The following is a 27,985-nucleotide window of genomic DNA, read 5'->3' on the forward strand; positions in this document are numbered from 1 at the left end:
GGATTGGAACTGCTCAGTTTCTTGAAAAGAGGTGCTATATACCCAGTTCTTCTTCCCTTGTTCCCTGACTATATCTCCAAACTGTTCTCCTAACTTGTAGGTCTAATACCAGAATAGTTCTCTAAGCTGGTGGGGCGAGAGGGAAGAGGTGTCAGTGGCAGGGGCTGAGCAGACAAGAATGTGTAAGGGAGAAAGAACAGAGGTGTGAGTGTGTGTGTAAGGAGGTAAACCCATCTCTAAGTCTGATGAGTCTGCTGGGGTTTCTAGCTGGAATAATATTCAGGGTGATGAAATAAGGAATATGAGTTTTGTTAAATAAATGCAAACCAGTGAAAATATCAATAAAATATTTTTAATGCCTACAATTTCTTTTATACATAATTGCAAAACTTTTATCTGTATATGCAAAAGTAGATTCTCTTGCAGGTCAACAGCACCAGAAAACAAGCTATGTTATGTAAATGTTTCTTTAAACTTGATTTGTCCATTATGTAAAAGACATGGATTTAATAACTTCAAAGAAGTCTATATCCCACTCTTAATCATACACTAACACCTGAATATTTCATCACATCCACTCACAAAATAAATAGTCTAATATATTCAGCACATTGAAAATAAAATAACCAGTCTCTATATATTTATTCTCTTTCCAAACATGTTTTGGTCTCCTGTTATATCTCAGAAGTGTACTAATAGCTGCTTTTAAATTATAAAATACAAAACAGTAATTTATTTCTTGGAGAAGATCTTAGGGATTACATTAAAAAATGAAATTTCGAGTTCCCATAGACTTTCTTGATAACAGTCTTTGAACCTTCTCACGGCACACATGTAAGGCTGCCTGTGACATGTGGTACCCTGGCCTCCAAATGGACATAATTGCATTTGTAGTTTAGAGAAAATACAAAGACAAGTTCTGAAAGTAGCTTTTAAAGAAAAAGTGCCCCCTGCTTTAACAGCAACGTCTAAAGCAAGTGGGACTGTGCAATCAGAGCTCTACTGAGTTTTATGAAAACTACTTTCCCTTCACATCGTGTTTGAGAATGCTGCATCCATGATCATGTAATATTATTACAATAGTGAAATAACATTACTACATTCATGACTTAACATTACCCAATAAAAGGCACATCTTCAAATATTAATAAAATCTGAAAATCAAAAGAGGATAGACACATTAAAAATCAAGCACTTAATTTGTAAACCTTGATAAAATAACAGCCTATTCCAGTTTCTTTAAAGATTTGTGAGCTGTTTAAGAGTGGTCAGGAGTTACAGAACAAAGTGGAAGACAGGATTTGGAAACAAGGCCAAGATTAAAAGATTCAGAACCTTTTTTTTTTCTTTTCATGAGCTACATACAGAAGTGCTTTTATAATGTTGATGCTGAGGAAAACTGAAATCAACATCTGTATCATAGCAGAATGCAACCCGAGTGATTACACATAAGGACCTTTTCTACCAAGTTCTGTAAATTTTAGCTAGCATAATGGTGCCTTTCTGTACAAGTTACTGTACAATATCATTGAGTAAAGTGCTAGTAAGCTTTAAGCCACCAGAAATCTTTCAGCTATGACAAGCACTTGATTGTAATTACATATTTCAGAGTCTGAATATTAAAATGTATATTATATTCAAGCAAACTTGTGAAGCAGAAAAAAAAAATCACATAAGGGACAGCAAAGGAAATAATGTTCCAAACCTGTTTTATTACATGGAATATCACACTACTCTTGAATCATTAAAGGTATTGGAGATAGGTGAGAGGCAGTCTACAGGCTTTTCTGCCACCAGTGTTTCAACAGTTATATGTGATCATTAATAGTGGTTATCTATAACACCCCATCGTAGAGAAAAAGCAAGCTCTATAGATAAAAAAAAAACTTTCAGATCTTTTGAAGAGTAAATCTTCTTGTAGGATAACCTCTCCTACTTCCTGATCCCCACTGACGGATGGCTTAGGACAGCCACAAGGTTTATTATAGAATTTTCTACAAGCTTATGTCCCATTGTCCCCAGTCCTCCACTCAGAGTCAGGGACACATGCTCTCTGGCATCATCACACCTCATTTTCTATTGCTGACCTTCCTTGAGACTTGGCTTCTCTCCAGCCAGAACCTAGGTCAGCCTGATTGGAATTGCTTGGACTTGAGGCTTAAGAGATATAACAAGTCTACAGATACGACTTGAAGAAAGGTAAGAATGAAGATGTTCCACAGCCTAGTAAGCACAGGAACAGGGAACATCCTCTTCTACCTGGGATAAAATCTCTTCACAGTGCATAGTTTGAAATAAAAGTGCAACATGGGCAAAAAGAGAAAGTGGTGGCCTTGATACACATGAATTTAGTTTTTGGTTTTTTACCATTAATCGCTAAAGAATTTAAGATAAAAATAGAGTCATTAACACAAAAAGGTAAAGGGCACCTTGAATTCCAAAATATCCTTACAATGGGGAGTGGAATGAGGCGGAGGGGAGCCTCACATGTCACTTCCTTAAGTTTGAAACTATTACTCTTCCAAATCTAATGTTTGAATAAAATAAGTATTTTTTCTTCAATATAAAAATGAAATTTTTAGATAAAAATCAAACAGCACAGTGACCTTGTCTATTTTACACCAACAAAACAGTAAATCTGAAAGTAAAATCTGGAAGAGAATACTCTTAAACAAAAATGGCATAACTTGTATTTTAACTTGGAAAATTCTGTTAATTGCCTAATCACCTAAATTAGTGAATAAGAATGCTCAGCATCCAATTCATGAATAATGCAGAATACAATTTATTCTACTTTTTACTTTCAAAGTCACAGAAATGACATCCATATAATTATAACACCTACTCTACATTTTCAAGTTCTCAATCCAAACATAGAGATTAGGACTGGTCACTTTATTGCTGGCAGCATTCCTGGAAGGGCCAGGTTCCTCATCAAAAGACAAATCTGATTGGGAGCCAGGCAGCGCCATACTCACACATCAGCAGAATTATGGAAGTAAAGGAACAATCCTTTCTTTTCCTTTTGAGAGTAGCAAAGGAATAATACAAGATTGGCTGAATTGTGAGCGGCCCCACATGAGAGTGCATAGCTCATGAGGATCAAGGCTGGCTCCTGTGAATAGTTAACTTCGTAAGAGCACTCACTGGGTATTATGTCATCTGCATTATGATTTCACCCTGCAAAGTATGTGAAAATACTTTATGCTCTAACGACAGCCTGCAGATAGATGACAGTATGCATTCCTTCTCCTTGAGTACCCAACTAGAATTCTAAAATGGTAAGGGGCTTCTTCAGTCTGAAGGCAGGACTTCCTTGCAGCAGTCTTCAGAAGTTCACAAAAATACAAGCAGCAGCTAACGCTTCTTCAGCTTTTTGGCCTTTCGACGTCTCATTTCTTCTTCTTCACGTCTCATTTCCTCTAAATCTTCTTGCATACCTAATCTTAAGCTGTCAGGAAAAAATGCAGGTATTTGTCAATATACATGAAATTACCATGTTCTTTAAAAGGCAAGACTGAAATTTCAACTGGGAGCTTACATGGAATGTACTGATGCACTAAAAAGGCCTCAAGACTTTACCAGTGAAAACAAGACTAAGCAGGAATATTTTTTTACCAGGAACCACTGCCTCAAGTTATAGTGGAAGAAAGATCTTACATACAACTCAACAGAAAACACCTGAATATTCCCATTACACTAATAAATATAAATTATCTCATCAGCTTTAAAAAATAAAGAACAAGAAACATTTATGCAATAAATAAGATTCTATTCTTGTCTCTTCCCAACACTCTAGTTTGCTATTTTATCTAGTTAGAGGACAGAGGACAAGAGGGAGAGAGAGGTTTAATATTTGGGTTGAGAATGAGGTGAATTATTTCATCAAGTTAACACTATAAATGAAGTAATCACTTGTTACCCCTACATAAGAAATGATTATTTGTTTGATAGTCAAACAGGAATCCAACATCAGGAATATAATATCCCTCATCGGGTCCTTGAGGTCAGTGGCAGTAAAGGTCAGCAAGACTGCGATGTATCTCATGTGGACAGGGAGTTAAGGATGGGAAAAGAAAAAGAACAACATGCAACAGCGGGATGTGGGGAGCTCTAGCATTTACTGTGTGCCTACGGGTGAGGCGGTGCACCGCGCAACATGCACACATGATCTGAATCCTCACAAAACCTCAGTGAGGAAAAACAGTACATTCCCAGCTTACAAATGGGAAAGCAGATTTAAAAGGCTACTTTGTCTGAAGCCCACAGCAAGCAAGCAGGATTGGAATTTAAACTGAGTGGCCGAAAGCCCCAGCTCCCAAGGATGCATCTGAAGCAGGGAACAGGAATTTTTTAGGAATTTCCACACGTGTAGCTTGTGCTTACTTACCTCTTTGCTTCTTCTTTCTGCTGCTCCTTCCAACTACTCTCCATGTAACGTAAGGCATAATCGCTTTCATCTTTGTATCTGGTAAGAAAAAAATCAAAGTTGTTAGGAAAAAATAAAAAACCCAACTTTCCAAAAGAACTACATCTTGTTTTTAAAACCAACATCTTTATAACTAAATCAAACATATATTTAGGATTATTCCTCCTTGTTTGCAGGGAGTAGGATGGGCAGAGGTTGGGTAAAGGGGAGTTTCTGAAGTAAAGATAAATTATACGAGCCCTTCTAATTTCTCATATCTGTGACATCAAAGGAGAAAACAAGTGCTGACTAATTTACACGTACAGCTGGCCCTCGAACACCACAGGTGTGAACTACATGGGTCCTCTTACTCAAAGATTTCTTTTTCATGCTGCAGTAGGGCACAAGAATTGGTTGCATCTGTACACATGGAACCGCAGAGAGGGAGGAATTTGTACACAGAGGAATCATACATACAGAGGGCTGACTCTTAAGTTACACGTGGATTTTCCCCAACCCTCACACTGTTGTGGGTCAACTGTATGTTACCTCATTTAATCTTCCCAAGTGTCATTTGAAAAATAACTGACTCAAGTTTATCCAGCTAGTAAGCTGTGGAACTTTAATCTAAACCCCAATTTTTCCTCTCCATCAGTGCTTCTCAATCTTTAAGGTTGCTGTGAACCACTGGGGAACCTTATAAAGCTAGTCTGGATTTAGATCTAAGCTGGGGCCTGCAAGCCTGCATTTCTAACAGGTTCCCAAGTGATGTCAATGCTGTTGGTTCCATGGTGCTGTTCAGGAACCACACTTCTGCGTAGCTTTTACACCAAAGAAAAGCAGGTGTCAGATCAGACTTTCAACATAGCTCTGTGGATGGTTTTTTTATTTCAAAGCCACGCCATATCTACTATACCAAGCTGCTTCACTCTTATCAAATATACATCTTATAAGGACAACAGTTAAATAGGGATACTTATTGGCCCTTATACAAGTAACTACATAATTCTGCATTCATTCTTAAATACTAAGTGCCAAAAAAGTAAATCTAAACAATCATTGAAGGATTCCTAATTAAGAATTGTATTCAATGCCTCTACTATTAATGTTTATTTTTTCCCCATAGAATGGATTATTCAAAATAAAAGTGTATATATATATATACACACATATATAAATATATATATATATATATATATAAATAAATCTTCTTTATCCTTACTTTTTTCGGTCATAGCCAAAGATTTCTCTAATGTGCTTGGATATTTCTTCCTGAGGTTCTCCTTCATCTTCAATAAAGTCTTCCATTTCAGAGTCATATTCTTCTTCATCATCTTCCTCCTCTTCATATTCTCGCTGCCTTTTGTAACCACTAGGAAAGGGAAGCCTTTGAGGACCTAAGAATAGAAAGGCCATTATTTATAAGAGCAGTAAAATGTAATAGTCCCAACAAAGTCCTATGCAAGCTGAGATACTAAGACCTCATTAACATGGCAGCCTCAAAAACCAGAGCCAGCAGGCTGGCCCCTAGTGTGAACTCACTACTACAATCCTCTCTGTTGCTTCATGGTACTTAACAAGGAATAGAATTTCTCTGTCCCAAGGCTTACCAGAACTGTTACATTTTTCTAGCTTAGTAGTTTCTATTCTTTTGGATTTAAAAGACTAGTAAAATTTCTTAAAGAGAAAATAAAAAAGTTACAAATCACTGAAGGAACACAAATTTTAATCTTGCCAAAAAGAGACACCAAAGATAACAGTCTACTATTTATTATAATTCCACTACAGTTTTTAAAAGTCCAGTGGAGTATGAAAGAGTCTCAGAAATGGATCATTGTTCGAACTGAGCAACTCTGACTAAAAGGAAAAACTTACCACACCAACCTTATTTTTGTCATTTTGCCAAAAGACTGATTTAAAATTTTGCAAAAGACAGGCACTGATCAACAGACTAGTATCTGGGAACAACTGCTTTCTAGTCCTTGATTATAGACACTCCCTTTGTTGTTCTACAGTTGTTTTTAATATGCATGGCTTGTCTCCTTAGCTCAGAATTCCTTAACTTCAGCACTTTGACATTTTAGGTCAGCTGTTGGCTGTGAGGAGCTGTCCCGTACAGTGAAGGGTAATGGCGTCCGTGGCCTCCATCTACTAGGTGGCAGTAGCAGCCCACCCCACTTGTGTCAATCAAAAACGTCTCCACATGTTGCCAAATGTTCACCAGGGATGAAACTGTCCTTGGTTGAGAACCAATGTTTTGACGAAAGTAGCAAGTTTAACACATGGAATATCATCTTTTGTTTCTTTTTATATTCTCCATGGTGTCTAACAAGTGCTTCAACAAATCCTTACTACCGTGTAGATACGATGATCTAGCAGTTAATAGGTGCCAACAATGATCCCATACCTTGGGACAATAGATTCCTAAAGGACTGGTAGCTTAGGGCCACTCTGAGGAACAGAAACACAAGGACAGTCTGAAATCATTCCTGGCATATCATGGGTGCTCAACAATATTTGATGGGATCAGTTATGCACCAAAAGGCTTCAAGCTTACAAATACACTCCAGTCCCTGAAGACAGGCACTTAGTCTTCATGAAGAGGTAAAGATGAATTCATTCATTGAACCACAAAAGGCATATACAATACATACTTATCCTATCAAACCACAAAAGGCATATACAATATACACTTATCCTATCATACAAATTCCATAGCTAAGCTTATTGCACTTGGAAACATTACAGAGGTGAACAAACAGGGCCCCAGATAAGTCTCTTTCTAAAGACTTTTCCAAGCCATAGTTACTAAAAGAACTCTCTGGCACAGGACAGACAAAACATCAGGATTCTATCAACACAAGAATACATTTAAAAGCACACAGAATTCACAGCATCTTTGGTTCTGTAAAACAAAGCATTCTTTCCAATTTCCTAGTGACAAATAAATACTTTAAGGATAAGGGGAAATCTTACCAGATCTGTAGCCAGATAAGGATGGCTTCATTCCATTCATCTGTCCATTGCTGGGTCGGCTGATTATATTCTTGGAAGAAATTGTTTCTGAGACAACAGTGCATTTGGGCTTCAGAGGGGGACCTGAGGTATTAACTGTTCGCCCGGGTCCCAAGCTGCTCACTGGTCTACCAGGGCCTGAACTGCTGACAGGTCGTCCAGCTGGAGCTGGGCCACTGACTGACCGGCCAGGGCCACTGATTGACCGCCCAGGGGGGCCTGAGCCACTCATTGGTCGTCGATGGTCATGAAGACTGCTTACAGGCCGCCCAGGGCCCCCAGAGCTGCCCACGGGTCGCCCAGAACCACTGGAGCCACTGACAGGTCGCCCAGGGCCACCTGAGCTGCTGGCAGGTCGACCAAGGCCACTTGTACCACTGACTGTCCGTCCTGGGGGACTGAAGTCACTGGTTAGCTTCCTGTTCCCACTGACTGATCGCTCGGGTCCTGAGTTGGAGCTGCCATTCTGGCGCTTGGGCATGGGGCCAGAACTAACCGTGGGCCGGGCAGTCCCTGTACTAGGCCGCCCAGGGGCTGAGCTGGAGCTGCTGCCTGGCGGCCTGACACCTGGACTCTTGGCCTTATTGTGTGGAGTGGCCATGGGTCCAGGCCTGGAATGGCTAGGATGGGGAGGAGATTTTTTGGCTTTGTGCTCGGTAGCAGATTTCTGAGGCCCTTTAGCAGAAGTCTTTGGGACACTTGGTGAATAGGTGCTGGGGTGGGGCTTTCCAGCCCCATTGAAAACAGGTCTATCACGGCCCTCATGAAGCGAGGATTGGGAGCAACTGCCAGGGGCTACTTTGGTCCTCTCCCCTGGCACGGATTTGGACGAAGACAAATGCAGGCGTTTCTCATCAGCTGGGCTGGGTCTGGGTTTCTTCTCAGGATGAGGAAGGACAGTACCCTTGCAAGGAGGATGCGTGTCTCCAGAGCCTCTGCTAAGCTTTGTGCCCACACCCTCTTTCTGAGAGGGTACTCTTCTGGTTGGCGGTAGTCTTGCATCTGTCTCAGGTGTCCTTTTCCTCCGCTTTCGTTCAAGGAATTCTCGCTCCCTAAGTTCTTCTGCAGTCATGGGCCGCTCTTCTGTCTTCTTCACTACCTTTATCTCCACTGGCTCATACTGCTTTTTCTCAGCCAGCCTGAGCAGATCATTGAAGTTCATGACTGGTGGGGCACTTTTAAGGGGGACCTTTGGTTTGCTTTCAACTTTGGGAGGTTCTTGTTCTTCCTCGTACTCCTGCTCTGACTCTGCTTGATTGTATTCTAAGAATTCATCCTCTTCTTCCATCTCGTACTCTTGGTCTGTTCCCTGGCTAGTGTGACTTTGCATTGCCTGCCTCTTCCTTGACTTTTCCTCAACAGGAATCCCATTGTAACCGTGGAAATTATCCTTTGTCCTCTTGGCCATAGCTCTTGCTTTCTTGTCATGTTTTAGCTCAATTCGCTTTTTCACTAGTTCTTCCTTTCTCCTCTTCTCTTCTAAGGCTGAAAAAGACAAAACAACACATTATTTCAAGGTCTTGATAAAACTGTACATTTATCTGAAATCAGTAGGTGGCCGAAACCAAGCAACATTCAAGCTACGGTTTGAAGAAATTTGAAAACTTCTAAGAATCAAATGAGGAAGTCATTCAAACAATTATCAATGAGTCATCTTTACACAATGAGTGGATCACATGTGGGTTTTTCTATATGACTAAGCAAGGGAGAGTCTTGGCTTTTAGCTTAAATACAGAAAATAGTTCATACTAAATAAATATACCAAGTTAAGAGAATATTAGTACCCACTTAATAGTCATTAATTATGAATCAATGGATACTCAAACTTAATCAGTTTCCTTGTCATTTGCATAAAGTACAACTACTGCTTGAGTTTACTGGTTTTCAAAAACTATCCCTATTTTTAACCTTTTAGATAGTACTCTGTATATTTTAAAAAATTAAAATACAAAGTAGGTAGAAACAGATTCAAAACTAAGGTTAAGAGGGAGTTTCCTGTGGTCTGGTGGTTAGGACTCAGCACTTTTCACTGCTGTGGTCCCAGATTTAATTCCTGGTTGGGAAACTAAGATTACACAGGCTGTACAGTACAGGCAAAAAAAGGAAAGGAAAAAGCCTACAAAAATAAACAAACAAACAACAACAGTGGAAAAGAGTATTTTTTAAATGTCTATATGTGTATAACTGAGCCACTTTGCTGCATAGCAGAGAGTGTTACAACATTGTAAATCAACTACACATCAATTAAAAGTACAAAGAAAAAAAAAGAACCAAGGGAAAAGAATGGAATTCTTACTGGAGTTGCTAATATGATCAACTAGAAGATATGGTCACTATTCCCAAAAAGCTTTTAATTTTGAAGAGGAAATAAAAGAAAACATCTATACAAATGACCAACATAAGAACATATATAATGCTACAAATACAGCTGACTCAGACACATACACAACAAATCCAATAGCCGCTTAGGATATTACAAGCATCCCTTGGTTAGTTACAAGCCAGCTGTGAAGACAGAAGACTTTAGAACTGAGAATAAGGCTATAGATCCATACCTTTTCGTCTGAGCTCCTCTTCTTTCCTTCTGAGAAAAGCCTGGACAGCTGCTGACTGGACACCCTTAACTTTTGGGTCTTTTTTGGGAGGTCCCACTGCCAAACTGTATCTTTTCTAAAAATAAAACGAGTAAGAGTTACATAAAATTAACTTTGAAACAATAGAAAGGTCTAAATGTTGACTAAAAAAACCTATTCTGAATAATTAAGAGACCACATAACCCTCATGAAAGCTCAGCTATAAAATTTCAGGCTAAAAATGATTACATATGCCTGTTTCCAGGTGTAGAGTTTCTTTAAACATCTTCAACAATACATAAATGAACAACTCACAGAAACACCATTTTCAAGCTATTTTCCCAAAAAGGTACCTGGACTGGGGGAATTGAAAAAAATCACCACTAAAAAAGACTGTTCTAGAATTCTGATTTAAAAGAGTATCCTTCTTCAGAAGTTTCCAAGTCCATAGTAGAAAAAACTATCACAACTGTTATCCTCCTGCATACCCACTCCAGGTGGTTTTCAGCTGCTACACTGGTTATCTTGCCTACAACATTAAATACCGAGATCCTACTGTGATCTCAGGCAAAGGAGGTGGCAAACCATAGCTAAAAGGCATTTCAAAGAAATCGAAGCAGCAAGAAGGGTCCCAGTCTCTGTAACCTTTAAGTGTAGCTCTATATTCATTAAATATTAATTCTCCACACAAATCATTTCAGACAAGTTTCCAGATCACCCAAGGTACTAACATCATCCTGAAACAGATGGTATTTCTCTGGTCTTTGATTTTTATGCAATTGCACTGGGAAATGACTAAAACTAGAATAATCATTAGAGAAGTATAATTAAACAGAGCTAATAACTCAGACCAGGATGATTACTCTCTAGGACCATCTCACATTAAACTTACGGGCTAGGAAATAAGAATTTTTTAATGCCCTTCTTTCATCTTGGGCAGATGACGTTCTTATCCACTCAACCTTGTTGCTGTGCTAGTTTAAAAAGAAACGTTAACCTATGAGAACAAATTGAGCTACTAAGGAACCAAAAAAGTGACTCCCAAAATGTGTATGAAATTCTGGAGGAAAGCCAAAGGACTCCTGCTTACTATACAGCTGCCAAACAGAAGGCATCTTGAAACAGGCTGGAAGTTCCAGCTAAGTTAGTCTACCCATGAAGCAGCTGGCCAAGAAAGCAGGCCCTAATCTGACCTGAAAATCCTGAGTGATGGCAATGCTTGAGACCTGACACGTCCCTCACACAGAGAAATCCCAAGAGAGCATCCAGATTCCTTTCTCAGTCACCTTGGCTGCCACAGTGAAATTCTTTAGCAAGTCCCTCTCTTTGTAAATTTAGTTGCAGGCCCTTTCCATAGTGGATTGGCCCAATGTTTAAGGGAGAAAAGGAGAGGGAAAGGAAGATAGGAGAAAGAGAATACTGCTTACCTAATTATATAGACATAAAATCTGCCGTGGTTACAAGAACCTCAAACATAGGTCTTATTCATAGGGAACACACATTTTCTTAACAGAAGGGCTACTGTGAAGATGATTCAAGTTGCATAAGACACATAAACTCATAAGCAGAGGCGCACACTCACATCAGGTAGATATATGAGAAGAAGGGTGCATTTGTGCTGCCAAAGCTCCAAGTATTTCTCTCCCTGCCAACTATATAGCCCAGATTCACCTGCCAAATCGAAGCTTAATACAGGGCTCCCCCTGCCCCAAAATACCAATCTTAATGTTAATTATTTAAAATAGGATTAGTTTGTTACCTAGGTATTTCAAGTGAGCAAGTGAGTACTTTCTAATTTGATTTCAAGGTCTGTATCTTTCTTCCTAACCTGGCACTTAAATAGGTAGGTAGTGGGTTAAGTATTCTTGACTAAATACAGACACCAAAAGAGAAAAATAGTGTCAATGGGATATAGTATAATACCGTGTTTAGTAAGCTTCAGTCACTCCCATATCACTGTCATGATTTTTGCCCTTTTAGTATGCCAACTGTATTATTATTTACTAATTTTAAGAAAATATGTAGACTGAACACCAAGACTTATTATTGCACCTTTACCTCAAGCAATAATACTCATGAAACGACAGGCTTGAAAGGCTAGTTATATCTTCCCAAATTCTATCAAAATATCATTTTAAAAATATGCATCTATGAGAATAAAAAGTATGTATGAGTCCCCTAAAACCATGGTGACGCAAGAGCCATGTGTACTGCACTCTGGGAAACACCAGCGGAGGAGCATGAACACAGGAAAGGTGGAGCACAAGAGAGCAGCGAGGGGGGGTCAGGAACTCGGAGTCACTCAGCGGAGAACAAAGCTACACTGAGCTTCTTTCCAAGTATACACCTATTTTCATCAATTCACATGCCAATTTCAAATTCAGCTTTGTTTAAAAAAAGACCTCCAATCCTTAAGGATACTTACTAAGCTGGCCTCACATTTAACTCAACAATTTTGCTGTCCTTGTCCTGTCCCTATGATGGAGAAGGAATTCAATAAATCTATAAAGTGTCTTATTTCGTGGGTCTGCTGGGAAACAATTTACGTAGGACAAGGTCCTGCTTGATGAGGCTTGATCTTATTTACTGACTTGAGCTGAGTCATAATTAATAGCTTCTTACATCCTCTGTAGCTTGATGCACTCAAAGGCAGATACCAGGAGAATATTAAAATATTCTCTTAGGCAAAATTTAGATCAAAATGTAGAAATTTGGGGCAGGAAAAAAAAGGGGGGCTAGGCCTCCAGAGACAGTGATCTTTTTAAAACATTTTTAATGGGATACAATTCACAAACCATAAAATCCACCCATTTAGTGTGTACTAGTATATTCCCAGAGTTGTACAACCATCACCACTATCTATTTCCAGAGCATTTTCACCTTCCCAAAAAGAAATCCCTTACCCTTCAGCAGCCATTCCCCACTCCCCTCACTATGGCCTTGGCAGCCACTAATGTTCTTTCTGCTTCTGTGGATTTGCCAATTCTAGACACTTCATATAAATGAAATCATGCACCCAGTATATACACATAGTGATTGATAATGCATCATAAAATAAACTCTAGAAGCCACAGATACTATATAGATAAGTGATAATTCAAAGTATCTAAGATTTTCCAGTTCAAAAAACTTTTTCTCCATCTGCTCCAGAATTTCTATGAGAAACTCTATCCCATCAGACTTTACTGGACACTGAGAAGTGTCATCACAAAATATAAGTTCCTGCCCAAGGCTTTAGTAGGCTGGAGTAGAGAGGCGGATTCAGGTTTTATAGATGGCAAACCTTATTCACATCCCATTCCTGACAGACTACAGTATTAACTCCAGCCTGAGTTTCCAGCCTGTCCTACAAATTTCAGACTTGCCAGTCCCCACAATTATGTGAGCCAATTTCCTAAAACAGATCCTACTGGTTCTGTCTTTCTGGAGACCCCTAACTGCTGCGGGGGTCCTTTGTATTAATATCTTACCACTTTCACTTAATGTTTTAAAAGTTCATGCTGTAACATATGTCAGTACTTCATTGCTTTTCTGGATGAATATTTCATTATATGGATTATACCACATTTATCTAATCATCAGTTAATGGATATGTAGATTGTTTCTGCTTTTTGGCTATTATGAATAAGGCTCTGTGAACATATGTATACAAAGTTTTCTGTGAACGAATGCTTTCCTTTCTCTTGGGTCTATCACTATAGACCTTCTTAACACTGAGCTGGCTAGACTTTTGAAAAAGGGGTTGCAGTCAGACCCTGGTATTAGAAGATTTCCTATAATAGAACATTTTATTAGACAGTTTCCTTCCCCATCATGGGGCGCCCAGCAGAGAACCACGTATTTAAAAGAAAGCTTCAGGCTGGGATTACACTGTATGCCATTTAATAAGGCAGGAGAACTATTTGGCACTTTCTCCCACATCAGATGGTCACATTTAGCTCTAGCGGCAACACATCAAGATGTACCCATCAATTCTGAATCTGATTCAAGGCACCAGGCTGTTTCATTGTCTGAGCTTCATGAAAAGCAGCTGGACAAGAGTTTCTTTTATCCTAAGAGTATCCATTTTATTACACTGCAGGCCAACTCAGTCATTCCGCTGGGCCCCAGTGAATGATCCACAACAGTGAAGCTTATGCCATCTAAATGCAGTATCAGAGATTCTGCCAAGATTTGTGATTCTGAAGCCAAGAGACCTAGAAAACATTAAGTCACTTTAAACATACGTGTTCCTTGCACTGAAACCATACTGTCACAGTCAGATTAAGAAAATCAGGAGTTTTCAGTGTGGAAATACATGTTCACCAAATATGTTATTAATATATAGGAATCAACAGCAATTCCTTCTTGAAAGTTCTTCTTTACTCGAGAGATAATATATTGTTGTAACTGTAAAAAACAAATATTCTGATGCTTTTATATAGAGATTTATCATTGGTTAGAAATCAGAGTTAGAAATATTCAAAGGATATATCCTTAACTTTAATGACTATACAACTTCTACAATCCTCTCAATACATCGTAGTCAAGGAATGAATGCAGCCTGGAAAACCACTGATATGCATTAGGCTTGCTTAGCTGGGTGGCTAAGAGAGTGAAAATAAAACCACCAAAAAGCATGCTATTCAAGACTGCTAAGAGGTCAAATATAAATTTTACTATTACTGTTTATAAAACTATACCTGATTACAAAGTATAGTTTCAGATGGATACCTCAGAGTCTCTAGTTCAACCTCATGTTAGAAATGGCCCAAAAAGGATAACTGTATATTTACTGGCTATCACTCATACCATTTGTAGCAAAGACTGAATTAGAATCTAGATCTCCTGACTCTGGGGCAAAAGTTTTCCTATTACAATGTGCCTCACTTCTAACTTAATCCCAACACTTTCATCTCTAGCTCTAACTTCATTCTTACATGCCCCTCCTTAACTTCCACCTGCTTCCTAGCCAATGCCATTACTCCAAACAAGTCCATCACAGAACCTTCCCCCAGTCTCAGACTCTATTTCCGTTAACCATGCTGGCACTCTCCCAAACAGCCTGTAAATCTCTATTCACCAGTTTTCAAATGCTGTTAGTTTAGCCTTTAAATTTCTCTCCCATCAGACTTTACTGTACAGTGAGAAGTGTCATCAAAAAAACAACGGGGTTGCTGCCTAAGGCTCTATTGGGTTGGAGTTGGGGGTAGGGAACTAGATGGATTCAGGCTTTATAGATGACAACCTTCCTCATCACCCCATTTCCAATAGACTCTCCTCTTTCAACACAGGGTCATGATTAAGAAAGAACTCTGCAGCCACTTTGCCTGGACTAGATTCTCTGCTCGGCCATTACTAGCCCTGCCACTTTTTAGCTGTGTGACTTTGGAAATGTTTCTTCGTCTCCCTGAACCTCAGTTTCCTTATCTGTAAAACAACCTTCCTTATATGGTTACTATGATGATTAAACTAATTAATATATAGAAAGTGCTTAGAACAGTGCCTGGCACAAAGTAAGCATTATAAATGCTAATTGCTGTTGTTATTATCCTTACTATTCATAAAGAGATTGCCTAGGTAGTGATGAGAAAGAGAACACAATCTCCGTGGGGCAATATTACAGATGGACAAAAAGCACATGAAAAGATACTCAACAGCACTAATTATTAGAGAAATGCAAATCAAAACTACAATCACATATCACCTCATACAGTCAGAATGGCCATAATCAAAAAATCTATAAACAATAAATACTGGAGGGGGTATGGAGAAAGGGGAACCCTGTTACACTGCTGATTAGAAAGTAAATTGGTACAATCATTATGGAGAACAGTATGGAGGTTCCTTAAAAAAACTAAATATAGAACTACCTACCATATGATCCAGCAATCCCACTCCTGGGCATATATCCAGAGAAAACCATTATTCAAAAGATAACATGCAAAAAAAAGATACATGCACCCAATGTTCACTGCAGCACTATTTACAACAGCCAAGATATATGGAAGCAACCTAAGTATCCACCGACAGAGAAGTGGATAGAGGAGGATTGGATACAACGGAGTATTACTTAGCCATAAAAAGAATGAAATAATGCCATTTGCAGTAACATGGATGGACCTAGAGATTATCATACTGAGTGAAGTCAAGACAGAGAAAGACAAATACATGATAAATGTGGAACCTAAAAAAATGGTACAAATGAACTTATTTACAAAACAGAAATAGTCACAAATGTAAAAAACAAACTGATGGTTACCAGAGGGAATGGGGAAGAGGGATAAACTGGATGATTGGGGCTGAAATATATACACTACTATACATAAAATCGATAATAAAGACCTAGTGTATTGCACAGGCTTTCCTGGTGGCTCAGACAGTATAGAATCCACCTGCAATGCAGGAGACCCAGGTTCAATCTATAGGTCAGGAAGATCCCCTGGAAAAGGGAATAGCAACCCACTCCAGTATCTTTGGAGAACCTCATGAAAAGAGGAGCCTGGAAGGCTCGTGGGGTCGAAAAAAGTCCAGCACGGCTGAGTGACTGAGCATGCATATATAGCAGAGGCAACTCTACTCAGTACTCTGTAATGACCTATATGGGAAAAGAATCTAAAAAAGAGTGGCTATATGTATATGGAAAACTGACTCATTTTACTGTTCACTTCAAGGGTCCACAGACCCCCAAATCCTTATATCTCTAATACCATATGAAGGCTTCCTCTTTACTTTCTGATTTGAGGGTCACACCACAGTTACAGTATCTTTCCTGGGACAGTTTTCAGTCTGACTGTGAGAAAAACCATGTATCTTGCTTTGTGCACCACAAGACATCAATTATAGTTACTTGAAACCTGCTTTTGCTAGAGGAACTCAGTGAGAAAAATATTAAGGGTAAAGTTACCCAAAATATCTTTTCTCCTTTATATATAAACAAAGCTAATAACAGTGACTGGTTACATCACCTTGATCAGCTGTGGGGTTTTTTTGTATTCAGTTTTCCACTGGGAAAAGACAGCACGCCTGGTATTTCTAGGCATGATGCAATCCTCCTTTGGTTTTAACCAAAATCTTTTACAGATAACTATTTCTCTTAAAAAGAAACAATATGAACGAAAGCTGTCCCAAATAGGAACTGTTCATTGCTTTTCAAGTCAGATATAGTAGACATTTCTTTAAATAAAGAGTTCAAAGTGGCTGTACAGGTGTTTCAGATTTTAGCCTCCCTTGGATTTTAGTCTAATCAACGCCAGTATATTTCCTTTCTGTAACAAAGGTGTGAAAAAGGAACTTGATGACTGAAATTCAAAGTCAACTATGATACGATCCAAATGGAAGGTGGGGACAAAGATGGCTAAAAGAGAAATACAAACCAAGCCCTAGAGAAGGATGGATAACTCAGTATTTGTGAAGCAGGGTATGTGTGCGTGTGTGTGGTGTGTGTGTATTGTAATGCTGTTTGACTTGGATGTTGGTTTATAAGGATACTTGCTTTGTAGTACTCTCACACTGTGCAGTATGTTAGATTTCAGAACTCATAGCGTGAGCTAAAAGGCTTCACTTGGAGCTGATAAACAATATAACTTAAAACAATCAGATGACTTAAGATCATGGATGAAATTTAACACAATCTTGCTCTATTCCTCAATAATTTCTTTTGTGTTTTACTTTTATCTGAAGTAAAAAGATAAGGATTATAGTGCTGATAACTAAATGAAACCTCCAGGCTCACTAGCTTTTGGGGCGAGTGGGAGGGAAAAACATACTTTCATGAAGTATATGCCTATATTCATCTATTAAATTTTAAATGACCTCACCAATTCACCCATTTTCCTTTCTGCTTCCAATCTTTGTTATTCCAATCATAGATCAGTAATGTATATATTCTGAAATACAGACATAATTTGAAATCTCCCTCTCTAGAAATATGTACTTCTCTGTCAGCGATCTTTGGTTTTTAGAAGAAACAACTAACTTGGTTCTGATTCTTCCACAGTCCTGGGCTTCAGGGCAAGTATTATCTTTCTTTGACCTCCACTGAAATTGAGGAGGATGTAGAAAGAAATATGGACCCAATTATGCAAAGATAAATGCTACTAGATCCAATATTGACTTGCCTAGGAAATTTACAGAGGCTGAAAATAATTCTGTCTTTCAAGGTTTCATAACTTCAAGATCATTCAGAGTATTTGAGATGGGATGCGAATACATACAATAAACTGATCAATATCGGTTTTATTTACCAGTTATTTTTACATCAATATCTTCAAAAGAGTAAAAGAATGAGCACAGGAGAGGAAAATAAATATTGCAAGTATACAAAAATCTAAGAAATGCAGAACACATGATGAGAGCTTAGTAAGATCTAGTTGAACTGACTTAAAAAGAGCGCCGTTTGAGCTCCACACCTCGTCGCTCAAACCGCAGGTATCACAATGCAATTTATCGGTTTACAGCTGGGGCTGTGGTACCATCTGAGGATCCTGAAATGATTAGTTTATGCAAAACAGCTACACCCTCGCAAACCAGGCCCTCACCACCACTACCGCATTTAGATACTGAAGTCTTACACCGCTCAGCGAATTAGCGAACCTCACAGGGTAAATGGGACCTAGATTTCAAACAACAACTAATCTGGAAGACCACAGGTAAACGGAAACTGAAACTATTTCTCTCATTCTGTTGGCCAAAATTTCGTGGAATCCACTCACACTCCCTTCCTAGGGAGGTGATAATTCAATCACCTGGTTGGCTGAGTGGGTGGGGAACACAAGTTTAAAAACTTGTTCGGGAAACTACACAACGTTTGACTCAAAGATCAGCGGAAAATCAGCTCAAAAACTATCAGGCCAAGTCCCTAATACTCCTGAACTCCCCAACCTCTGGGTTGAAGTTTATGCCGAAGCTAGAAACTACGAGCATTAGATTCCACTACGTGCCAGGCACGGCTCTACTCTCCAGCTTTCACGCAACTCTAAAATACCCTAAACGCAAAGTTCAAGTTGTAGGGGTAACTAAGCCGAAACAAACCAAATCCGCTCGTCAGCACGCACTCGCTTGCTTATCTCAAGCCCCCAGTAACTTCACCCCCCTGTACCCAGAAGTACATGTCCAAAAGTAAAAAAAGAAAAAATACGGCGTCCAGATCTTTCTTATCCTGGAGCCGGTGTGCTGATTCCTGGAAGTTCCAAGGACCACACACTCGGAACTTGAAGACCAGGATCTCCTATAGTCGCGCCCCGGCTGATACTTACCGGCACGTTGTTGACACCCTGCGCTTTGGAAGCTATCAGGAGAATTTCCCTAAAGTCCATTCTGGTCGAGGAGGAGGACTGGGCCAGCCTCTCGGAGAGGAGGGAAAGCGCGCCTTACCGAGGCGACCAGCAACAGCCTAATGATCTGTCTGGCCAGCCTCTCTCCCACCCCTCCTCTGCACGACCACTTCCGGCGCTTTCCAATGCCGTCTGCCCGCCCACTTTCCTCCAGAGGCCAGTATCCTTTCAGGCCCGCCGCTTCCCTCGCGAGTCTTTGGCGTAACTTCCGCTTTCAGGCTCGAGACACGTAGAAACGTGGTACGTGGCTGCTGGCGTCCGCTCGAAGGGGCGGGACTAAGCCCTTCCCGGACCAAGGAGACGCGACCTGTAAACTGGGGGGCGTGGCCAACGGAAAGAGCCGCTTCCCTGGAGGCGCTGGCGCAAGGCCTGTTTTCGAGCTCCGTGTGCACTCTCGTGCGCTAGAGCTAGGGCGGGGTGAGGCGTTACTACCGGCTATCTGAGTGTCACGGTTGGACGCTCAGGTCCGAGACGGCGGTACCTCAACAGCAGAACCGACAGGTCTCGAGCAGGGGGTTACAGTTAGGCGTTTGTAGGCACTCGCCAGGCTGCGCAGATGCGAACGACACCGACTGGTCCCCTGTCCTGGGAACGCTTGATTCTTCGCATCCCGGCATAGGGTGTGTGGTCACCTCCTACACAGATACAGGCGTGTGATGTATAGAGGCGCCCGCTTACTGCTTTTGCTTCATTTTCGATAATAAGCCCCACGTAGGGCAGCCAACTGTGCTTTGTGTAGTGGCTGAATGGAGAAATTTCTCACAGACCCAGCCTGGATATATTTGGTGCACTGATCAAAATGTACATATATGGCCCAATTTCACATTTGTTGGGAGTCCAGTCCTGGCTTCCTCTTAAGGGTTATTTGGGGTCTCTAAGGTCATTTCTAATTAGTGTAAAGTACACTAATCAGGCAGACTGGCTGTGGCTAAGAATAGGTGGGAATCCACCGCAGCCAAGCAGTAGGGATCTTCCAGTGTGATGAAATTGGTCCAGGACTGGTTATACTGATGGCTGGGCTATATTTTTACTAATCATCGTACTCTTAAAACAAGTCAGTTTTACAGTGTGTAAATTATCTCAATAGGGTAAATTATCTCTGGTGGTGGTATATTCGTTAAAAATCTGACTGCCAATGCAGGGGACAGGGGTTGGATCCCTGGTCTAGGAAGATCCCACAGGCCACTGAGCAACTGAGCCTGTGCTCTATAAACTGTGTTCCACAACAAGCAATGAGAAACCTGCGCACCTGCAAGGAAGAGTAGCCCCTGCTCACTGCAACTATTGAAAGCCGGTGGGCAGCAATGAAGACTCAGAATAGCCATAAATAAATCTTTTAAAAAATCATCTCAATAAAGCTATTTAAAAGTATTAGGCAAAGCCTCTCTATCTTCCTCTTCCAATTAAGTTTTAAGGCTGAGGTGTGACCCTGACTACATTTCCCTGTTTAAGTTTGCCCAAAAAACAGACTGAGATTAAATCTTTGTCCAATGGCAGAACTGTAGTTCGCAAGGTTTTTATTCCATCTGGGGAGTCCAGCATAGCCCACGGTAGCCTATGCCATCTTGTTGTTCAGTCGATAAGTCATGTCCGACTCTTTGTGACCCCATGGACTGCAGCACAGCAGGCTTCCCTGTCCTTCACCATCTCTCTGAGCTTGTTCAAACTCATATCCATCAAGTTGCTGATGCCATCCAACCATCTCATCCTCTGTCCTCCCCCTGGCCCATTTTTCCTCATGCTTTCAATCTTTCTCAGCATCAAGGTCTTTTCCAATGAGTCAGCTCTTCACATCAGGTGGCCAAAGTATTGGAACTTCACCATCAGTCCTTCCAATGACTATTCACGGTTGATTTCCTTTTGGATTGACTGGTTTGATCTTGTAGTCCAAGGGACTCTCAAGTCATCTCCAGTACCACAAATCAGTTCTTCAGTGCTCAGCCTTCTTTATGGTCCAGCTCTCACATCTGTACATGACTACTGGAAAAACCATACCTTTGACTACACTGACCTTCGTCATATTGCCTTGCAAATACATATCAATCTGTTTTAAATAGTTCACTTGCAGAAGGCCAACTCTACAAGTATTTCACCCTCATGGGATTGTGGGTTATAGGGAAGCTTGAGTGTAATATCAATATATTGAAAAAACTAACATGTCAGATTCCTTATCCATTAAAAGTTAAAACATAGATTTTAAAATTTTCTCCTAGTGGTTCTCTATCCAGTAGGCAGAGTCATCCTTCAATGGTTTCCCATTGTTCTTAGGATAAAGGACAAAATCTTAATCCTACCATGGCTTGAAAGGACTGCTATGATCTACCTGCACCCTCATCTTTAACATCATCAGATAGATTCATTTTGTTAGAAGAACCAAGCTCTCTTCTATTCCAGGCCCCTTCTCTATAATCCCATCTGCCTGGTATGTGACCTCTAACATTTGCTGGGCCAGCTCCAACTCGTTTCAGCACTCCATAAGCTGATGGTGATGGATATCAGGGTTCAAGGGCCAGTTTTGTTGATTCCTAGGTATTGTATGAGGCAAGTGCTTAATCTCTCTCTGTACCTCAGTTTAATCTATGATAGTAAGGTAATAATGATAGGATTATTGTAAAATAATTCACGTAAGGACTGTACCTGGCTATAATGGGATGTATTGTGTGCCCCCCCCCCCATTTCATTGTTGTTGACAGAAATAAGCAACAATCTATAATGGGAATGAGAAGACTCTTGAGAGTCCCTTGGACAGCAAAGAAATCCAACCAGTCCATCCTAAAGGAAATCAGTCCTGAATATTCATTGGAAGGACTGATGCTGAGGCTGAAAATCCAATACTTTGGCCACCTTATGGGAAGAACTGACTCATTGGAAAAGACCCTGATGCTGGGAAAGATTGAAAGCAGGAGGAGAAGGGGATGACAGAGGATGAGATGGTTGGGTGGCATCACCAACTCGATGGACATGAGTTTGAGCAAGCTCCAGGAGTTGGTGGTGGCCAAGGAGGCCTGGCGTGCTGCAGTCCACGGAGTTGCAAAGAGTCGGACACAACTGAGCGACTGAACTAAACTGAACTGAATAATGGGACTAGAAAAGAATTTTATTTGAAGAATTGATACTTTTGAACTGTGGTGTTGGAGAAGACTCTTGAGAGTCCCTTGGACTGCAAGGAGATCCAACCAGTCCATTCTAAAGGAGATCAACCCTGGGATTTCTTTGGAAGGAGTGATGCTAAAGCTGAAACTCCAGTACTTTGGCCACCTCATGCGAAGAGCTGACTTATTGGAAAAGACTCTGATGCTGGGAGGGATTGGGGGCAGGAGGAAAAGGGGACGACAGAGGATGAGATGGCTGGATGGCATCACTGACTCGATGGACGTGAGTCTGAGTGAACTCTGGGAGTTGGTGATGGACAGGGAGGCCTGGCATGCTGCAGTTCATGGGGTCGCAAAGAGTCGGACACGACTGAGCAACTGAACTGAACTGAACTGACTGATGGCAATGGATGCCAACTAGACTTAAGTGCTAATCATTTCACAATATATACAAGTATTGAATCATTATGTTGTACACCTGAAATTTATATAATGTTTTATGTCAATTTACCACAAATTGAAAAGAGATCTACCATTTTAAAAAATCACATTTTGGGCCAGTTATTGAAAGCCCTCAATACTCAATATGATAATATTTGATTTAATCATCAGTGCCTGTGGCAAGGTACTTGATCCTATTTTAGAGATGAAAAAACTGAGGTTCAAAGAGATGAAATAACCAAGCTAATACTGTATGACTGGTCAATGGGAGAGCCAAGATTTAAATCTGTGAGAGACTGGCCACCGTACTAGACTGCCTCTTTATTTTTTTAATTATTTAATTAATTAATTAGGCTGTGCCAGGTCTTCGTTGCAGCACGCAGAATCCAGTTTCCTGACCTGAGCCCCCTGCTTTGGGAGTGCAAAGTCTTAGCCATTGGATCATCAAGGAAGTCACTACACTTGTTTATATTTCAGTAAATCCATGAACCTTTTATGTAAAAATCTAAATGAACTTTTTAGCCAACCCAATACATGTGAAATTAAGGATAATTTCATAAGAGAGCTTGGATTAGATAATATATGGTTACTCAAAAACCACTAAAAATAACTACTGGATGTGGGAATGAGGTAAGGAATAAGAGGGAAGGAAGTTTTCTTGTACCCAAAGAAAATTTATATCACTGAATTCAGCAAGTATCTCCTAAGAAACCATTGTGTGCTCAGCCTTATGTACAGTGCAGAGAGAAAAGGCCCAGAGCTTGCCAGGCAGGGGCTCTCGTCCTTGTGTGAACACTAGATACAATGATCTAGTCAGACAAAGTATTACTGCATTAGGGGCACAAGGTACTGGGGGTAGGGTTGCCAGATTTAACAAATAAAATGTTTATCTGAAACACCAAAAGCAATTTGTTGTTTATCTGAAATTCAAATTTCACTGGGTGTCCTGTATTTTATCTGGCAACTCTAGAGGCGATGTAGTTCCAGCCAAAACATGAGCAAAGACAGAGAGGCAGGAAAGCATATGAAAGCATTCAGGGAACAAGTAGGGGAGATGTATTTAGAAGAATATAAGGTGACCCTGGTTGGCTCTGAGGGGTAGGAAGACCCCCTGGAGTAGGAAATGGCAACCCACTCCAGTATTCTTGCCTGGAGAATTCCATGAATGGAGGAGCCTGGTGGGCTACAGTCCATGGGGTGGCAAAGAGTTGGACACAACTGATCAACTAATACACACAAAGTCAGATAAATAGGTAAACCCATGTTGAGAAGGTCTTGAGAGCCAATCCAGGAGAGAAGGAGTAAGAGGAGCCAGTAAAAGGCCAATCAGAAGACTTCCCTGGTGGTTCAGTGGCTAAGACTCCAAAATCCCAATGCAGGGGTCTGGGTTAGATTCCTGGTCAGGGAACTAGATCCCGCATGCTGCAACTAAGACCAGGTGAAGCCAAATAATAATTAATTAATTTAGAAAAAGATCAATCAGAGAGGCAGGAGGAGGACCACAGGAGTAGAGTGCAGCATTCCAGGAGGCCCTAGAGAAACTTGCCTGGGAAGAGAGGACAATCTAGTCGGTCTAGGCTTCAAATGTCAAATGCTGTGAGGAAGCTCTGTATGAATAAGACTCAGAAGGTCACTGAATTCATAATTGAATTTTCATATGAAAATTTAAATCAATGTGATATCATTTATATTATTGTTTAGTCACTAGGTCATGTCTGACTCTTTTTGTGACCTCATGGACTGTGTAGCTCACCACAGTGGGATTTCACAGGCAAGAATACTGGAATAGGTTGCCATTGCCTTCTTTAGAGGCTCTTCCTGACCCAGAGATTGAATCTGCATCTCCTGCATTGCAGGCAGATTCTTTACAGCTGAGCCTGGGAAGCCATCACTTAATTATGAAATCTTAAAAAAAAAAAGAGAGAAATGGATACTAATGAACTTACAGAAGTAGACTCACAGACATAGAAAACAAAGAAAATGTGGGGGATAAATTAGGAATCTGGGATTAATATATACCACTATGTATAAAATAGGTAAACATCAAAGACCAACTACGTAGCACAAGGAACTATCATCAATATCTTGTAATAACCTATTTTTATGGGAAAAATATGTTAATATATATATGAATCATTTTGCTATACACATGAATACAACATACTATACTTCAGTTTTTTACATGGACAAAAAATAAATGAAAAATTAAAATCACAGTGAGATCCCCTTTTCACCCATCAGATTGAACAAATTCAGAAGTTTAAAAAGGAGCAGTGTTGGTGTGTGAAAGTCACTCAGTCATGCCCAACTCTTTGGACTTACAGTCCATGAAATTCTCCAAGCCAGAATACTGGAGTGGGTAGCCTTTCCCTTCTCCAGGGGACCTTCCCAACTCAGGGATCGAACCCAGGTTTCCCGCATTTCGGGCGGATTCTTTACCAGTTGAACCACAAGGAAAGCCCAAGAATACTGGAGTGGGTAGCCTATCCCTTCGCCAGTGGATCTTCCCGACCTAGGAATCGAACCGGGGTCTCCTGCATTGCAGGTGGATTCTTTGAGGGCTAGGGAAATAAGACACTATGGTGGGAACATGTTACTTTAACCTCTTTGAAGGCAATATGACAAAGAATTATAATGAAGGCTAGTGCTATTTTTTATGCGCCAGGTGCTCTTCTAAGCAGTTTTTTTTTCATATATTAACTCATTGAATTTTCACAGCAACCCTATGGGGGAGGTCCTATATAGAGCTGGAGAAACTGTGGTTTTAGAGATGGGGTGGTTAAGGGCTTTGTCCAGGTTCATCCATCTAGTAAGAGGATAAGCCAGCACTTGGCTCCAGTTCGTGCTCTACTACAATATCCTAGTCCCATCAGTCAAAAATCTCAAATGCAACTACTCGGATACAAAAATTACCTTTCTAGGAAAATATTCTACCAGAATATTCACATGTGTGTGCAAAGACACTTGAATGACATTACTCATTGTATCATGGTTTGAAAAGCAATCTGAATGTCCATCAGTAGGAGACTAATTAAACACATTTTGGTATAGCCTTCAAGTGGAAAACTATGCAGCCCTTACAAAGAGTAAGACAGATATACATGTACACAGAGGGAATGAACTCTGAGCTAAGTGTTAGGTGAAAAGAGCAAGACTTAGAGCAATGTGTGCCCCTGCTGGGGTTAAAAAAATAGTGAATATAGATATTATACACACATATGCTTGTATATGGAGAAGGAAATGGCAACCCACTCCAGTATATTCTTGCCTAGAGAATCCTGTGGATAGACGAGCCTGGTGGGCTGCCGTCTATGGGGTCACACAGAGTCAGACACGACTGAAGTGACTTAGCAGCAGGAGCAGCAGCATGCTTGTATACATAAAGATTATCTCTGAAGGAATGGGGGTCAAGAAGATGAGTTAGAAATGATTACTTTGCAGCTCCCCTGGGTCCAGTGCCTAAGACTCCATGCTCCCAGTGCAGGGAGCCCAGGTTCAATCCCTGGTCAGGGAACTAGATCCCACTTTCCACATGGTGCAAGTACGACCCGGCACAGTCAAAAGAAATAAATAAATATTAAAAAAAAGAAAGAAGACGATTGCTTCTCTGGAAAAGTCAGTCACTGGTGGGAGGATGGAAGGAAGGTTTTCTTTCCAGCTCATTCTGTTTGGTAGCATTTGACTATTTTTCCTTATACATGTACCACTTTTCAAAAATACACCATCTTCTTCTTTTTTTTTCATATTTTTACAAAACATTAAAATAGCCAATAGTTTTGTAGCAATCTCCACTTTATAATGTGCACTCAAACACAGGAATGTCTTTGATCCTCAGATGGCCTTCGAGGAAAGCCTTATGAACCCCTTTCCAGAGAGTCATGTTACAAACAGGAGGTAACTCTTTCAGGAGCCTTTGTCTGGAGTGGCCCCTCTGGAGCACTGCATGATTGCAGCTGTGCGTGTATTGCCATTCATGAGAGACAGAGGCCTGAGCGGGGCAGGCCTCTGTGTTTAGCTGTCTCAGCACTCAGAGTTCCTCTAGTGATTAAAGAAACCCAACCTGACGGCAGGGCTTCACTAAGCAGTTTCAGCAGTGTGACCTGGGGAGGACAGTGACTGGGGGCTAATGGGGTGGGAGGAAGAACAGATGACTTTGGGATTTGAAGACATTTGGTGATGTGCAAGGAGGGTGGCGGCTATTGGGAGAAGGGAAATCAGATTGTGTGAACAGGGAATAATGGAATGAACTGTCTTTGCCGGTTGCAGGTCTAGGCTGTCATCTTAGCCCTGCCTTGGAAGGGCTACATGTCCTTAGGCCAGTTACTGTTATACTATTTTTTTTTAAATGCATGTATTGCACAGTATTGGGGTTTAAAAAAAATTTTAAGTTGATTTTTATTTGTACCTTTTTTTTTGTATTGGGGTATAGCCGATTAACAATGTTGTGATAGTTTCAGATGTACAGAGAAGGGACTCAGCCATACATACACATGTATCCATTCACCCCAAACTCCGCCCCCCATCCAGGCCACCACATAACATTGAACAGAGTTCCATAAGCTATGTGTAGGTCCTTATTGATTATCCATTTCAAATATAGCAGTGTGTACAGGTCCATTCCAAACTCCCTAGCTATCCCTTCCAACATTGTTTCCCCACCCACCTCCTGTTTGCATAGTATTTGAATCCAATGCTTGATGTGAAAAAATTTCAAATAATATAAAAGCCCACATCTGTCCTACTCAATTTCCCCTCCCCCTTACCTGAAGAGTCATGTTGCTTGAGATTTTTTGATATGTTTTTATATTCACAATTATATCCAAGGTAAAATATATGGGTAATGCACATATTTAGGGTACAAAATAGATATCTACATAGAATATATAATATTTTCATATCAATACAGATCTAGAACAGGTATATTTGGAAACATGATTTGATATATTTACAGAAATAAGATCATCCTTTGTATGAATGTATATATATAAATTTTTTTTCAGTTTAAAATACATTGTAGAGCTCTTTTCATACCAGTATTGTTAAAAAATTTAACCAAGTAAGTTTGAAGATCTGCTGCTGCTGCTAAGTCACTTCAGTCGTGTCCGACTCTGTGTGACCCCATAGACAGCAGCCCACCAGGCT

At 40.4% G+C, this 27,985-nt stretch overlaps 1 protein-coding gene across 1 annotated transcript; it reads right to left on the reverse strand.

The window, feature by feature from the left end:
* Positions 1–338: 338 nt before the first annotated feature.
* SPTY2D1 (SPT2 chromatin protein domain containing 1) lies at positions 339–19,447 on the reverse strand. The gene is made up of 6 exons (XM_027532178.1): positions 19,233–19,447; positions 9,979–10,093; positions 7,385–8,908; positions 5,631–5,805; positions 4,391–4,468; positions 339–3,451 (listed from the first exon to the last, which is right to left on the reverse strand). Exons 1-6 carry the CDS (start codon positions 19,290–19,292, stop codon positions 3,358–3,360), a joined length of 2,046 nt encoding a protein of 681 aa, XP_027387979.1. The 5' UTR covers positions 19,293–19,447; the 3' UTR covers positions 339–3,357.
* Positions 19,448–27,985: the final 8,538 nt, after the last annotated feature.

This window comes from Bos indicus x Bos taurus, chromosome 29 (assembly GCF_003369695.1).
Source record: "Bos indicus x Bos taurus breed Angus x Brahman F1 hybrid chromosome 29, Bos_hybrid_MaternalHap_v2.0, whole genome shotgun sequence".
Taxonomy (NCBI): domain Eukaryota; kingdom Metazoa; phylum Chordata; class Mammalia; order Artiodactyla; family Bovidae; genus Bos; species Bos indicus x Bos taurus.

Excerpts from the sequence above, each read along its gene's own strand:
- SPTY2D1 (XM_027532178.1), bottom strand. The coding sequence starts at position 19,292 with ATGGACTTTAGGGAAATTCTCCTGATAGCTTCCAAAGCGCAGGGTGTC. Across the intron at positions 8,909-9,978 it reads AGAGGAGCTCAGACGAAAAG|CCTTAGAAGAGAAGAGGAGA; the intron begins GTATGGATCTAT and ends TGTCTTTTTCAG. Across the intron at positions 4,469-5,630 it reads TTTGGCTATGACCGAAAAAA|ATACAAAGATGAAAGCGATT; the intron begins GTAAGGATAAAG and ends TTTTCTTACCAG.